Below are 14708 nucleotides of genomic sequence, written 5' to 3'. Positions count from 1 at the left end.
TTCCCCTGGGTCCCGGAGGGAGCCTTTTTAGATCTTAGCACTTACTGCATCTGTGTTCAGTCGGCAACCCTCGAACCTCCGAGGCGGCAGTGTCTACTTCGTTGGCCTAGGACTGCCTTTTCCAAACCTCTACTGCTGTGCTTGGTCGAGAAAAGACTTAGTTTGTTGGGAACCACCCTCCTCCTAGCACTCCTGTTTTTTTTTTCCCGGTCTGCAGTCTCCAGCTTGTTGCTTCCAAGCTGTGCCCAGATGTTCAACCCTCTCAGCTTCTGTGAGCCACCAGACCGAACATTACTATGCTCTGTAGTTGAGGGTTTTTTCTACCTTCTCCTCATACCATCCTGCCTTAAAACTCATTCCAGCTTACAACTTTCTCTGTTGTTCTACAGCAGTTGGACGAGAGGCTGAAGAAAAGCATACAGCTCTACAGATGTCTCGCTTACAACTTCAAATGGTCCCTTAGTCCAGCAATTACACTGAAGTTTCCCAATTCATTCACTCTCCCGCACTTCCAGACCACTTTTGTTCTCTCTTCTCAAACCTTCAGCATCTCTTCTATCCAGTCTCTTCCAGATCAGCTAATCTTTCTTTAGCAGAACTTGTTGAAAAGGTCTTGGGAGAGAACCTTCTGCTCTTTCCTGCATATGGTACTCAGGTTTTTGTCCATCCTATCACTCCACAAAAAATAGCTTTTGTGAAGGTCAGCAATAACTGTCCAGCCAAATACAGTGGCCATTTCTCAGTTTGTTTCTTAACTCACCCATCAGCAGCTTTGATCTAGTTTACCACTTCTTGAGTGTTGAATCACTTCATCTGGTTTCTGGGACACCACTCCTCCCTAATTCTCCCCTTGGTTTATGCCTACTCCTTTTCAAAATACTTTGCTGGCATCTCTTTATCTCTCCTGTATCTAAATATTGCAGTGTTGATGGGATCAGTAAACCTCTTCACTATTGTTTTTTGCCTTTAAAAGTCACCTATTTACTGATGGTTTACAAGTTTAACTCTGCAGCCAACACCTCTCCCAAGAAAACAGACTTAAAATCAAGCAGCTGTGCTTAAAAGTTAATAGGCATCTCAAAATTTGTATCTAAAACTGAACTTATTTTGCCCTCTAATCAACTCTGCAGTCTCCCATTTCAGTAAATGGCAATTTCCACTCTTACAGTTACTCAGTAAAAAAACTTTGAGTTACCCTTGACTTCTCAATACCCCACTCCATCAGCAGATTCTACCATTTCTACCTGCAAAATAAGTCCAGACTGCCACTCCAATGTAAGTCACTGTTACATTGCAGTAAACACCTAAATGATCTTGCCCTCACCCTCAACATAGTAATCACTGTGGCTCTTCTCAAAAGCCTCCAATTTCTCCCATTTCACTCAGAGTAAAAGCTCACATCCTCACAGGGTCCCACAGAATCTCACTTTGGATTCTTCCCCCTGGCTAATTACACTCCATATTGTTCCACAACAATATCAGGCATATTTTCCAACTTCAAGGCCTGGGCATTTGCTGTTCTTTGGAATACTGTACCCGCTAGTAATCTCATGACACTCATTTTCTTCACGTGTCACCTTATCAAAGAGTCCTTCTCTAATTACCCTATGTAAAATAATACTACTCTCCCCAGTACTTCCTGTCCCTCAACTTGCTTTATTCTTCTCCATAAAATTTATTTCTGTTTGATACATTATATACTTGTTTGTTAATCTGTCTTCATCCAAGCTATGATGTACTCCATAATGGCAGAGAGTTTTGTTCACTGCTACTACTTAGAATGAAGAAGACAATATTTGCTGGCAGCAAACAAATGAGTGAATATGTATTTGAGTAACATTGGTTATTGCTCATCTCGTCTGGTTTTTGTTTTTACTTGTAGGTATGGCAATCTCAAACTAACATTAAGTTGGTTTCATGTGAATTTTTAAAAAATCATAAAACTCTCAGAGTACCTGAGAGAGTGTTAGAAAAATTCCCTTCGGGATTTCTTGAATAATGACACATTCATGGGAGATTACCTATTAAAGAAAGAGTGGGGTGGGAGATAAAAATTAATATAACCTTCACTTTTTGAGGTAGCCATATTATCTAATTAAAACAAAATTTCATACACACTAAAGTTTACAACCATTGGTTTGACCTAATGTTTCTCATCTTTCTCAGTTTAAGACTTAATCCTGATCTTGGAAAGGATATCATGAAACATGTATTTATCAATTTTTCACTTTCTCACTCCAATTTTTCCTATATTGGGTTTTTCCCATTGGCTTAGCAATACAGATCTTCTTCAACTTACAATGAGGTATGTCCCAGTAAACCCATCACAGGTTGAAAATATCATTAAGTAGAAAATGCACTTATTACACCTAGCCTACCAAACATCATACTTAGCATAGCCTACCTTAAACATGCTCAGAACACTTATATTAGCCTACAGTTCGACAAAATCATCTAACATGAAGTCTGTTAAATAATAAAGTGTTGAATAGCTCATGTAATTTATTGAATACTGTACTGAAACTTAAAAGCAATGATTATAAATGTATTGGTTGTTTACCCTCATGATTGCACGGCTGACTGGGAGCTATGGCTCACTGCCAGCATCACGAGAGTATCATTTTATAGTATATCGTTAGTCCAGGAAAAGATAAAAATTCGAAGTACAGTTTCTACCGAATGCATATCACATTCACACCCCTGTAAAGTCAAAAAATCATAATTTGGGGGTTGGCTGTATTGGACAATCTTCCATTGTGGTAAAAACCACTAGTGTTTCCTTCACTGCTTTTATCTCACTTCTTTCCCCAGTTTCTCTGTTCTTCCTTACGTGTTCATTCATTTCCTTTTGATTTGGGGGGTGGGGAGAGTTTTCGTCTGTTCTTGCATGTTACTTTTTCCATTAGGATCCTTAGCATATTAATCATAATTATTTTAAATTCCCAGTCTTGATAATTCCAAAATCTCTGCCATATCTTATTCTGGCTCTAATCCTTGCTTTGTTTCTTCAGACTGTTTTTGCTCTTTGGTATGCCATGTATTTTGTTGAAAGCTGAACATGTTGCATCAGGTAATATGAACTGAGGTAAGTAAGCCCTTAGTGTGAGGATTTATGTTTATCTGTCTAGGAATTAGGCTGTTTGCTGTAGCTATAGGTTTCCAAGACTTCAGTTTCCTCTAGTGTCCTGCTTTTTGTCTCCTCTGGCTTTTTAGGTTTCCCTAGAGCCTCCTTCTTAGAGTCTGAGCCTTACAGTTCTTCCCATTGTAATTCAGTTATACAGGAGCCCTGTTGATGTGGTGGTAAGATATGTGAGGGAGGGGGGAAGGGGGAGGGCAGTGTGCCATAATCCTATGATTAGGTCTTAATCTTTTAGTGGGCCTTTGTCCCTGGGCTGTGACCTTCATAAGTATTTCTCAGAATTTTTCTCTTTAGGTGGAACAAGGTTAGATGGACTTCGAGTAGGTTATTTCCCTCCCCCCACACTGGTTAGGCTCTGGTAAAATGGTTTTCCTTGAGGGCAGGCCTTTGTTAAGGATAACTGAACATTCCAGGTATATTTCAAAATGGTTACTTCCTGTCCCCCTGCTGGAACTATCAGGGAGTTTTACTCTGATCTTCATCCTGAGAGCCTGGTGGAGTGTGTAAAGGTAAAACTTGATAAAAGTGTTGTTGGGGGGAGCTCCCTAAGGCTGGGCCCCCAGCAGTTTTTTCTCTTTTGAATTAGTCTACACTCAGTTTCCAGCAATTAGGCAATTACCCTTTAGGTTTTCCTACCACTTGTTGGCTCTAGTGGCAGTTTCTGCTCCCAGTAAGTTGTGATTCTGTTATTCCTGCATCTCAGTCTTTCAATGTGAGGGTTTGCCTGTAACCTCAATTCTCTGATGGACCTAAGAAGACCCATTGATTTTCAGTTTGCTCAGCCTTTTTCTTGTGAGTACAGGATTGATGTCTTTCATGGCCTTTACACGTCAGACCAGAAACCAGAAGTATCTGTGTTTACTCTTTAACACTTGCAGTCTGTTGTCTCCATTTCTATATGAAAATTACTCAGGTCAATAATGAGTAACCTAAAGGTTTCAAAAGTCACCAAATTCAATGGGCTTTCTCTTTACCTCTCTGCAGCATTTGACAATATCAATCTTCCCCTCCTTAACCCTGAACCAACCCTGAATTGGTTCACTTACTACTGGCAAAGATGCCTTTTTTCTGGTTTTACTTTCTTTCTACCTCCAGTTTCTCTCCTTGGCCCTATTACCTTCTCTTTGTATCTTTAGGTTTTTATTTTGGGACTCAGTTCATTTATTATCATCTCCATGAAAGATTCTCAAATCTGTATCTCCAGTTCTCACTTTTGTTCCCTGAAATTCACTTTCCTCTTGATTTTCAACTGCTACCAAACAGCTCCACCAGGATATCACTCATAATATCTAAACTTGAACATGTCTACAATTTAACTTCTTATTGTGCTTTGGAAATAATGACTAATTTAATCATCGCCTTAACTCTTTGAGGCAGATACTATTATTAACCTTAATTTACATATGAGGAAAGAAACAGATTAAGAAACTTGCTCAAGAACACATAGTCTGTGAGTTATTGGATGAGTTTTGGCATTTAAGTTGATCTCTTTGAGTTTTAAGTTTCTCACTTGTAAAACATGGCAATTAAATATCTCATAATTTATTATAAGAATTGAATTAGGGTGGTGATCGTTTTGTAATGTATGGAAATATTGAATCACAATATTGTGCACCTGGAACTGTAGGTCAATTATACTTCCATTTTAAAAAAATGAAATAAATAAATAAAAGAATTAAATTACAAATATAGTGGAAGTACTTTGAAGTTTAGATTTTAAGTGGCATTGTTATTATCAATTAAGTCCTGTTTGTTCTGTATCTGTGGTTTAAGGGTACTTGGGGTATGTTTTAATCGGGTACATAGACACAGAAATAACTATCATGAAGGAAGAAGGTTTTTTTTTTTTTTTTTAAATACTCATAGATCCCTAGAATCAGGAGACATGGCATGCTGTACCACATAGTGGGGCCACATGAGGAAGCACCAGTGCTGAGCAGGAGGTAAAACTAGCAAGTGGAAAACATGGGCAAGAAGCTTTATTGTGGTTCCCATGGGGAGAAATGGACAAAGTGGAATAAGCAGGTGTAGGAATAGCTTGTTTGAATAATTTCAAAAGGCTCTGGGCATAGGGACTATCCCTAGTTGTCTGGTTCCTGTCCCTACAGTGATTAGGGCAAGTGGATAGTGACCCAGAGAGTGAGATCTCTTTGAGAGCCTGATGAAGGAGATGGTTGAGGGTATGGACTCTGGATTGGTTGGTTTGCGTATAAAAGGTTTGCTTGTAGGCAAGTCCCTTACTATGTATAAGAATTGATTAGCCCTGGGAGGGGCAGTCCCTCAAGGGTTAGCAAGTTCCTAGATATTAAAACATCAAAATACAGAAAATAAAAAGATATGCTTAATACATGCTGTATTTAGCATTTGTTTTATTTCTACATTTGCCACCCCAGGTTAAGCCTTGATTACTTCTCATCTGGCCTATTTCCATAGCATCTTAACTAATGGTCGTCTTGCTTCTAGTGTGTTCTGAATATAGCTAAATTTTTCTGAAGCATAGTTTTGAGCAGTTAACTCTTATGCTCAAAATCATTCAAAGGCACTCTCATGCTTGTGTAGTAAATTTCAGAGACTTAGCCGGGCCATTTTATTTTTTCAAAGCTTAACTTTGTTTTCCTTCAATTTCCTTCTAATTGAATCATTTAAGATACCCTGTATATACCACATGCTTTCCTACTGTCATCGTTCACAATGATCTTTGCTCAGGGTGCATTTCCTGTCCTGTCCTCATCCCTCCTCACCTGCATGTGCATCAGACACAAGCACACATATACATTCGGGCCCCTGTACTTCTTTTGAATTTGACCTACATTCAAGCCTAACTCAAATGCCATCTTCATGATTTCTCTGCTCACTCCTCTTACCCAAGGTAATCTTTACCACAACTTTCATTTCATCTTACATGTAAGTCTTGAGGCAAATACAATTTTGTACTTGCATTGTAATCATATATATGTTTTATCTCTTATTAGACGGTTAGCTCCTTAGGGCCCATATCTGATTCATATTGTATCTCTGCCAGCATGTAGCCTTATGTACAGTAAGTGTTTTATGAATAACAGTTGGATAAATGAAAGTAATTGATTGGGTTTAGATTGAAATTTTTACCTTAATCTCATTAAACGAAGAAGTGGCTAATACACTTTTTCTTAAGCCATTCCTTCTTTCCTCTTGTGGTTATTTTTTTCATAGTGAGATTTATGTATGTGTAGCATGCTTTTAATGTCATTAGTCTCTTTTTTCATAGAAGTGGTCATCAGGTGCTCATGGTGTTCATTCTACAGGTACCAACTGAATGCCTTATATTTTCCAGCTACTGCCCTGGGTACTGAAGACATAGGAGTGAACAAAATAGATTAGGTCCCTGCTTCAGAAAACTCAGGAATGTACAGCTACATTACCTCTTGTATCATGACTGTTTTTCAGGCAAAACTTTCAAAGTGAATATCTCCTGAAAGTCATCCTATTTATTGCCCACTAATTTGGCTCTTTTGAAAGCATCTGTTTTTTTAACATAGCTAGATGTGCACCATAAATTTCTAACATAATTGGCTACAGGTACTTAGTTCATTTTTTTTTTAAAGTAGTCTGTACTTTCTGAATCTAATTTCCCACTCTGTCAGGCAGAGTACTAAGAGTTGGGGCTATCATGGTAGACATGGTTCCTTCCCATGAAACTTATAGTCTGAAGATTTGGGAGAGCTTATTGATGAGTCTCATAAGATCACAGTAACTACCTAATTGGTAAATGCAACATCATTTGCTAATTCATTTCTATTTGGTCCCTATAGGGAATAAAAGAGATAGAGCTGGTTTATGAGTAAATGTGATATGATTTCATTATGCATCTATTTAGTTTGAGATGTCTAGTAGACATTTAGCTGGAGCTACCCAGTAGACTGGTAAACATTTGAGTATGAAGGTTGAGAGAATGTTTTGAATTGGATGTAATGATTTGGGAATTCATTCGACAATTTTTTATTAAGCAGCTACTGTGTATTGGGTACTATGGTAGGCATTAGGGATACAGCAGGGAACAAAATAACACAAAGTCCCTAGTCTCGTGGAATTTAGATTCTCAGGGTTGGAGGGTTGGGTGGGGAACATCTAATTCATAAGATAAATAAGTAACAGATATGTTAGTAAGAAGTACTGAGGAGAAATATAAAGCAAGGGGATATGAAGTATTTGAGGGGTATTTGTCCTTGACAAGGACAAGGTCAAATGTATGACCATGGGAATAAGCAGATGATATAGTAAAGAGGAAGAATAGAATGGACAGACTGTATTTTGTAGGGATAGTAGGGCAAAGCTCAAGGGAGAAAGAAAATAAGAGTTGAAGGTAATGGTAAAAGAGTGATTCAGTTGATGAATTGTGGATACTGGATTAAATAGTGAAAGAAGAGAAACCTAAAAGGTACTGAGTAATTGGTAGAAAATGGAAGGGTCAGGTAATTAGAGGTCACAAGGAGGGTGAAGAATAGGAGACAGTTATGTTACAGAAACCAATTTGAGAACTCAAATTTAAGAAGAAGGGGGAATTGTCAACTGACGTCAGATGCTACAAAGATAAGTACTGGAAAGAGTCCTTTGGATCTGACAATTTGAAGGACAAGACTAGGTGATTTTAATGAAAGTAGTCTCTGCAGTAGGAGAGGAGAGGGTGGAATTAGATTGTAGTGAATTATGGAGCATAAGAGGAGTAAGGACATAGACAGGATTATTGACTAATATTTTAAAAAGTGAAGGAGAGATACAGTAATAGATAGTGGAAGACTAGTAAAAGATAGGTAAAGGAAGGATTTTTAAGTTGAAGAGATGACTGGAGTACAATTATATGCTGAAGGGAAAAAGATTGGAAACAAGATATAGGAGACCAAGAATTATTGACGGAAGAGTCCCTGAGATGGGAATTCCCTTGCAGTCCAGTGGTTAGGGCTTAGTGCTTTCACTGCTGAGGGCCTGGGTTCCGTCCTTGGGGAACTAAGAGCCCACAAGCTACACGGCATGGCCAAAAAAATTTTTTTTTACAAAGGAAAAGAGTCCCTGAGAAAAGTAGTAACAGACAGGTTTCAGAGCACAGGTAGAAAGGTTAACCTTAGATAAGAAGAGCAACTTTTGAACTGAAAGAGGAGGAAAGAAATAAGGATGGATTAGATGAGTTTGTGGGATATGAAAGAAGAATATAATGAAGGTAGAGAAATTTAAGGAATTCTTACCTCATTGATTAATTTGGTTTCCTTGGAAATGTTGGAGTTAAAGTCGTTTAGAGACTGAAGGAGGGAGGATAGGGTATGATACTTTAAAAGAATGTAAATTTGAAATAGTATGAATGGAATTCATTTAGTCATTTATTTAAAAAATACTAATAGTGCCCACAATATACTGGGTACTGTCCTGTGTGCTAGCGATATAGCAATGAACAAGACAAAGTTCTTGCCCTAAAGATGCTTACATTCTAGTAGAGGAGTAGACAACAAACAGTGTCAGGTAGTACTAAATGCCATGAAGAAAAATAAAATATAAAAAGTAGATTGTTGTCATTTTAAAGTATTTTATTCTTGTCTGACCTTTTATGAGTAGGAAAGTAAAAGTATTGTTTAAAATGTTTTCTTTGGAAACACAATGCCTTTTTATAGTGTAAGGGGTGATCATTCTTATTTTATAGAAGTCTGCAGTACAATCAGAGTACTAGAATGAAAGAATGATTAGGTTTTTGTCTTAAGGAATTTAGAGAATTGATCCAAAAGTGAAATCATATTTTTTCTCCTGGATACAAATATTTTGATTATAATTTCTCTTATTAAGAATTATTATGTAATCGTTCAGGCAGGAACATGATATTCTTTCCCAGGTTTTATTACTCATTCTTCAATCTGCCTGCAAAACTGCGCTCTACACTCATCTGTGCTTACTATGTGTCAGGCATTTCCTAACCATAATATAGAAATTAATACATTTAATCCTCATAATAACCAATGAATTAAGTACTATCTTTATCCTCATCTTACAGATAAGGAAACTGAGACCCAGAGAAATAAGTGTAGACTTTTGATCTGACTGCCTGGGTTCAAATTTCAACTCTAGTAAGAATGTTTCCCTCTAAGCCTCTGTGACTTTATATAAAATAATGTTATAGCAACCTCTTAGAATTATTGTGAGGAAAAAGTGACACAGTGCTTGTAAACATTCTAGAACTATGCTTACACATAATGAGCTCTCAAGTGGCTACTATTTTTTTCTTGTTTATATGTTTAGATTGTTTCCATGTTTCTAAATGAAAATCTACTTTTTTATCATTGGCTAATTTTTCTTCAATCCTGGATCCTCAGTGTTATGTTTTCTTTTCCTGATATAGAAACACTGGCGCACAGTCGAAGAGGTCTATTATCTTTACTGGCCCAGCAAAAGGAGCACAAATGAAAGGAGGATATATTAGTGCAAACCAAAGCAGAATGCCTGGGTCAAAAAACATGGTGATTCTACCTGACCCCAAAACAGTAGAAAAAATGAATATTTCCTCCACAAAGACAGCCATGCGGGTAATATTCTTTATTAATTCATAATACTTTGAGTTTTTTTTTGAAAATGACACTGGGAAGAACTTGACTGAAATGTTAAAGGTAGAAAGTATGCTGCTTTGAAACAATAACTTCTAATACAGGCATATCTCAGAGATATTGCAGGTTCAGTTCTAGACCACTTGAATAACACAAATATCACAATAAAGTGGGTCACTTGAGTTTTTTTGGCTTCCCAATGCATATAAAAATTATTACATTATACTGTAGTCTCTTAAGAGTACAGTAGCATTATGTTTAAAAATTCCAACGTACGTGACTTAATTAAAAAACTTTACTGCCAAAAAATGCTAACCATCCTCTGAGCCTTCAGCAGGTCATAGTAACATCAAAGATCACTGGTCACAGATTACCATAACAAATATAATAATAATGAAAAAGTTTGAAATATTGCGAGAATTACAAAAATGTGACACAGAGACTCAAAGTGAGCAAATGCTATTGGAAAAATGGTGTCAATAGACTTGCTGGATGCAGAGTTGTCACAAGCCTTCAATTTGTAAAAAACAGTATCTGTGAAGTGCAATAAAGTGAAGCACAGTAAAATGAGGTATGCCTGTATTGATATATTGATTTTGTTAGAATCTTTGCCATATAACATATCTTACAGCATAATATTGGCAGTTGGCGCCTATAATTCATTATTGGTAGTAAGAACATTAGAGTGGAATGAAGAAAGTCTACTCATGACCTTAAGAATTATTTAGTCAGCTCAGGCTGCTGTAATAAAGTACCATATACTGGGTGGCTTATAAACAAATTTATTTCTTATAGTTCTGGAGTCTGGAAGTCCAAGAGTACGGTGACAAATGGTCAGGTTCTGGTGAGGACCCTCTTCCAGGTTGCAGACCACCAACTTTTATTGTATCCTCACAAGGGGGAAAGAGATTTAGCTAGCTCCCTAGCCTCTTTTTATAAAGACAGTAATCTCATTCATGAGGGCTCTACCTTCATGACCTAATTACCTTTCAAAAGTTTCACCTCCCAATACCATCTCACACTGGGATTAGTGTTCCAGCATATGAATCTGGGGGGTACACAAACATTCAGTCCATAATAATTATATACATATTACGTACACATTATATGCATTACGTGTATGTTATACATATATATTACATAGTATTAACAGCACTATGTAAAAGGTATAATGCATCATGACCAAGTGGGGATAATATATGCAAGATTGTTCCAATATTCAAAAGTCAGTACTTTCCCCCTTATTAGTAGATTGAAAAAGAATCCATGTGATTATCACAACAGATAAAGAAAAAGCATTTGAAAAATTCAATATCCAATGATTATAAAAATTAAAAATAAAATCTTTCAACTAACTTGAAAGAGAAAGGATTTCCTCAGGAGCCATCTGTAAAACCTACAGTTTACATCATACTCAGTGATGAAAGGCTGAATGCTTTTCCCCTAAGATCAGGAACAAGACACGGATGCTCACTTTCATCACTTCTATTCAGCACAGTAGTGGGTGTCCTAGCCAGAGCACTTAGGCAAGTAAAAGAAATACAAGTCATTCCAAAGTAGAAAGGAAGAAGTAAAATTATCTCAGTTCACAGATGACATAATCTTATATGTACAAAACCCTAAACATTCCACATTAAAAAAATTGTTAGAACTAATAAATTCAGCAAATTTGCAGGATAGAAAATTGACACACAAAAATCTATTGTTTCTATACACTAGCAATGAATAATTTAAGAAGAAAATCAAGAAAAATAGTTTTGTTTGCAATAGCATCAAAAAGAATGAAATACTTAGAAATAAACTTAACTAAGGAGTTGAAAGATATGTACACTGATAACTATAAAGATTGCTGAAAGAAGACAATAATAAATAGGAACACATCCTTTGTTCATAGACTTAATATTGTTAAGATGTCAATACTATCCAAAGCAATCTACAGCTTCAATGCAATCCCTATCAAAATCCCAGTGACATTTGGGATGGATGATAGGCCATCCTAAAATTCATATGGCCTATCAAGGGAGCCCAAATAGCCAAAACAATCTTGAAAAAGAACAAAGTTGGAGGTCTCACACGTCCTGATTTAAAAACTTATTACATAGCTTCAGTAATCAACACAGTGTAGTACTGGCATAAAGACAGACATATAGGGACTTCTCTGGTGGCGCAGTGGTTAAGAATCCGCCTGCCAATGCAGGGGACACAGGTTTGATCCCTGGTCTGGGAAGATCCCACATGCCGTGGAGCAACTAAGCCCGTGCACCACAACTACTGAGCCTGCACTCTAGAGCCCGCGAGCCACACTACTGAAGCTTGTGTGCCTAGAGCCACAACAAGAGAAGCCACCGCAATGAGAAGCCCATGCCCACAACGAAGAGTAGCCCCCACTCACCACAACTAGAGAAAGCCTGCACACAGCAATGAAGACCCACCACAGCCAAAAAGAAAGGAAGGAAGGAAGGAAGGAAGGAAGGAAGGAAGAAAGAAAGAAAGAAAGAAAGAAAGAAAGAAAGAAAGAAAGAAAGAAAGAAAGAAAGAAAGAAAGAAAGAAAGAAAAAGACAGACATAGGTCAATGAAATAATATAGAGCCCAGAAATAATAAGGATATCAAGAAAGGAAGGAAGGAAGGAAGGAAAGAAAGGGAGGAAGGGAGGAAGGGAGAAAAGAAAGAAAAGAAAGAGAAAAAAAGAAAGAAAGAAAGAAAAAGAAAGAAAGAAAAGAAAAAAGAAAGAAAAGACAAACATATAGGTCAATGAAATAATATAGAGCCCAGAAATAAACCCTCACAATAAGGATATCGAGACCATGCAATGGTGTCTTTTCAACAAAGGTGTTAAGAGAACTGGATATCTACATGCAAAAGAACGAAGTAGGACTCTTACCTTACACCATTTACAAAAGTAACTCAAAATGTAACAAAAACCTAAAAGTAAGATCTAAAACTATAAAACTCTTAGAAGAAAATATAAGGGAAAAACTTTTTGACATTGGATTTGGCAATGATTTCTTAGATATGATATCAAAAGCATATACAGCAAAAGAGAAAATAGATATATTGGACTACATCAAGCATTAGAAACTTCTGTGCATCAAGGGACACAACAACAGAGTGAAAGGCAGCCCATGGGATGAGGAAAATTATTAAAAAATCATATATCTGATAACAAGTTAATATCTGGAATATATAAAGAACTGCAACTCAACAACAAACAGCCTAATTTTAAAAATTGACAAAGGACTTGAATAAATATTTTTCCAAAGAAGATATACAAATGGCTGACAGCACATGAAAAAATGCTCAACATCACACCAGTAATCATTAGGGAAATGTAGATCAGAACCACAGTAAGATACCAGCTCACACCAATTAGGATGGCCACTATGAAAAAAAACCCAACAATAACAGAAAATAACAAGTACTGATGAGGATATAGAGAAATTAGAACCTTTGTGCACTGTTGGTAGGATTGTAAAATGGTGCAGCTGCTATGAAAACAGTATTATTGTCCCTCAAAAATTTAAAAATAGAATTACCATATCGTCCAGCAATTCCATTTCTTGGTCTGTACCTAAAAGAATTGAAAGCAGAGATTTGAACAAATATTTGTACAACGATTTTCATCGCAGCATTATTTATAGTAGCTAAAAGGTGGAAGCAACCCAAGTTTCCATCAACAGATGAATGAATAAACAAAGTGTATGTGTGTATATACCTTTAAAAAGAAGGAAATTTCAACACATACTACAATATGGATGAACCTTGAAGATATTATACTTAGTGAAATAAACTAGTCACAAAAGGACAAAGACTGTATGACTCGACTTATCTGAGATACCTAGAGTAGTCAAATTCATAGAGACAAAGTAAAATGGTGGTCACCAGGGAAAGAGTAAAGCGGAATTATTGTTTAATGGGTACAATTTGCAGTTTTGTGAGATTTTTGTTTTTGTTTTGCGGTACACGGGCCTCTCACTGTTGTGGCCTCTCCCGCTGCAGAGCACAGCCTCTGGACACGCAGGCTCAGCAGCCGTGGCTCATGGGCCCAGCTGCTCCGCGGCATGTGGGATCTTCCTGGACCGGGGCATGAACCCGTGTCCCCTGCATCGGCAGGCGGACTCTCAACCACTGCGCCACCAGGGAAGCCCTTTCTGAGATTTTTAAAACGAGTTCTGGAGATGGATGGTGGTGGTGACTGCACAGCAATGTGAAAGTACTTAATGCCATGAACACTTAAATGTGGTTAAGATGAAAAATGTATGCATTTTACCATAATAACCCCCACTGATGAGCTCTACCTGGGTGTGGCACACTGAGAATCCTGGGGCCTTCCCCTGGTCCATGAGATCATGTTCCATGTCAGGAGAGGCAAGCTGAGAAGACCTCAGGCTACTGCCCTATTCCCTCCATGGAGCACTCAACACCTAGAGTGAGGTTGTCACTCATGGAGAAGCTTACCATTGTCTCCACTGTCAATCCCAGAGATCTGGTGCAGAGATATTATCTGGGGAGAGAAGCAAGCTGTACAACAGATAGTTCCTTATATCTTCCATAAGGAACCAGCTTTATTTGCAGCAGAGCATGGAGAAGTTTAAACCTATGAACACCCTCAAAAACAGTGGACATAGTGGTAAAAGGCAATTGCAAGGAAATTAATTGATCTAATGAAGATACACCCTAGACTGTAGGCTACCTAGTTTATAGGGAAACAGGGTATAAGGCAATTCCTCAGCAAGAGAAGCCTTCCTGTAGTGAGAATAAATATTGAACATTGGCATCAGAAACTTCCCTGGAAGGAGCCACAATTTGATTGGATTAGTCTGTAGAGAATTTATGCCCCAGGGCATTGTTGAAAACAATAGAGCAATCAGCTGCCGACTAGTGAAGTTAACAGCTGAGTGTGGTCAGAGTAAGTGTGGAAGAGAGCCCTACCAGTAGCTCTGTCATCGCAGGATGGTTGTGGGCATACCCAAAGCTGCACCTCCCTGAGGAGCAACATTAATGTGTTAA

The 14708-nt window shown here is 37.6% G+C and overlaps 1 protein-coding gene across 1 annotated transcript in view; it reads left to right on the top strand.

The window, feature by feature from the left end:
- Window positions 1-14708, top strand: part of DNAI4 (dynein axonemal intermediate chain 4) — a 124586-nt gene that overhangs the window by 76 nt on the left and 109802 nt on the right. The window contains exon 2 of the mRNA XM_060023527.1: window positions 9498-9681. Coding sequence (XP_059879510.1) covers window positions 9498-9681 — 184 coding nt within the window. The remainder of the gene's footprint in view (window positions 1-9497; window positions 9682-14708) is intronic.

The sequence above is a fragment of the Delphinus delphis genome, chromosome 1 (genome assembly GCF_949987515.2).
Source record: "Delphinus delphis chromosome 1, mDelDel1.2, whole genome shotgun sequence".
NCBI classification, from domain to species: domain Eukaryota; kingdom Metazoa; phylum Chordata; class Mammalia; order Artiodactyla; family Delphinidae; genus Delphinus; species Delphinus delphis.
This window is presented reverse-complemented; position numbering and strand designations above follow the sequence as displayed.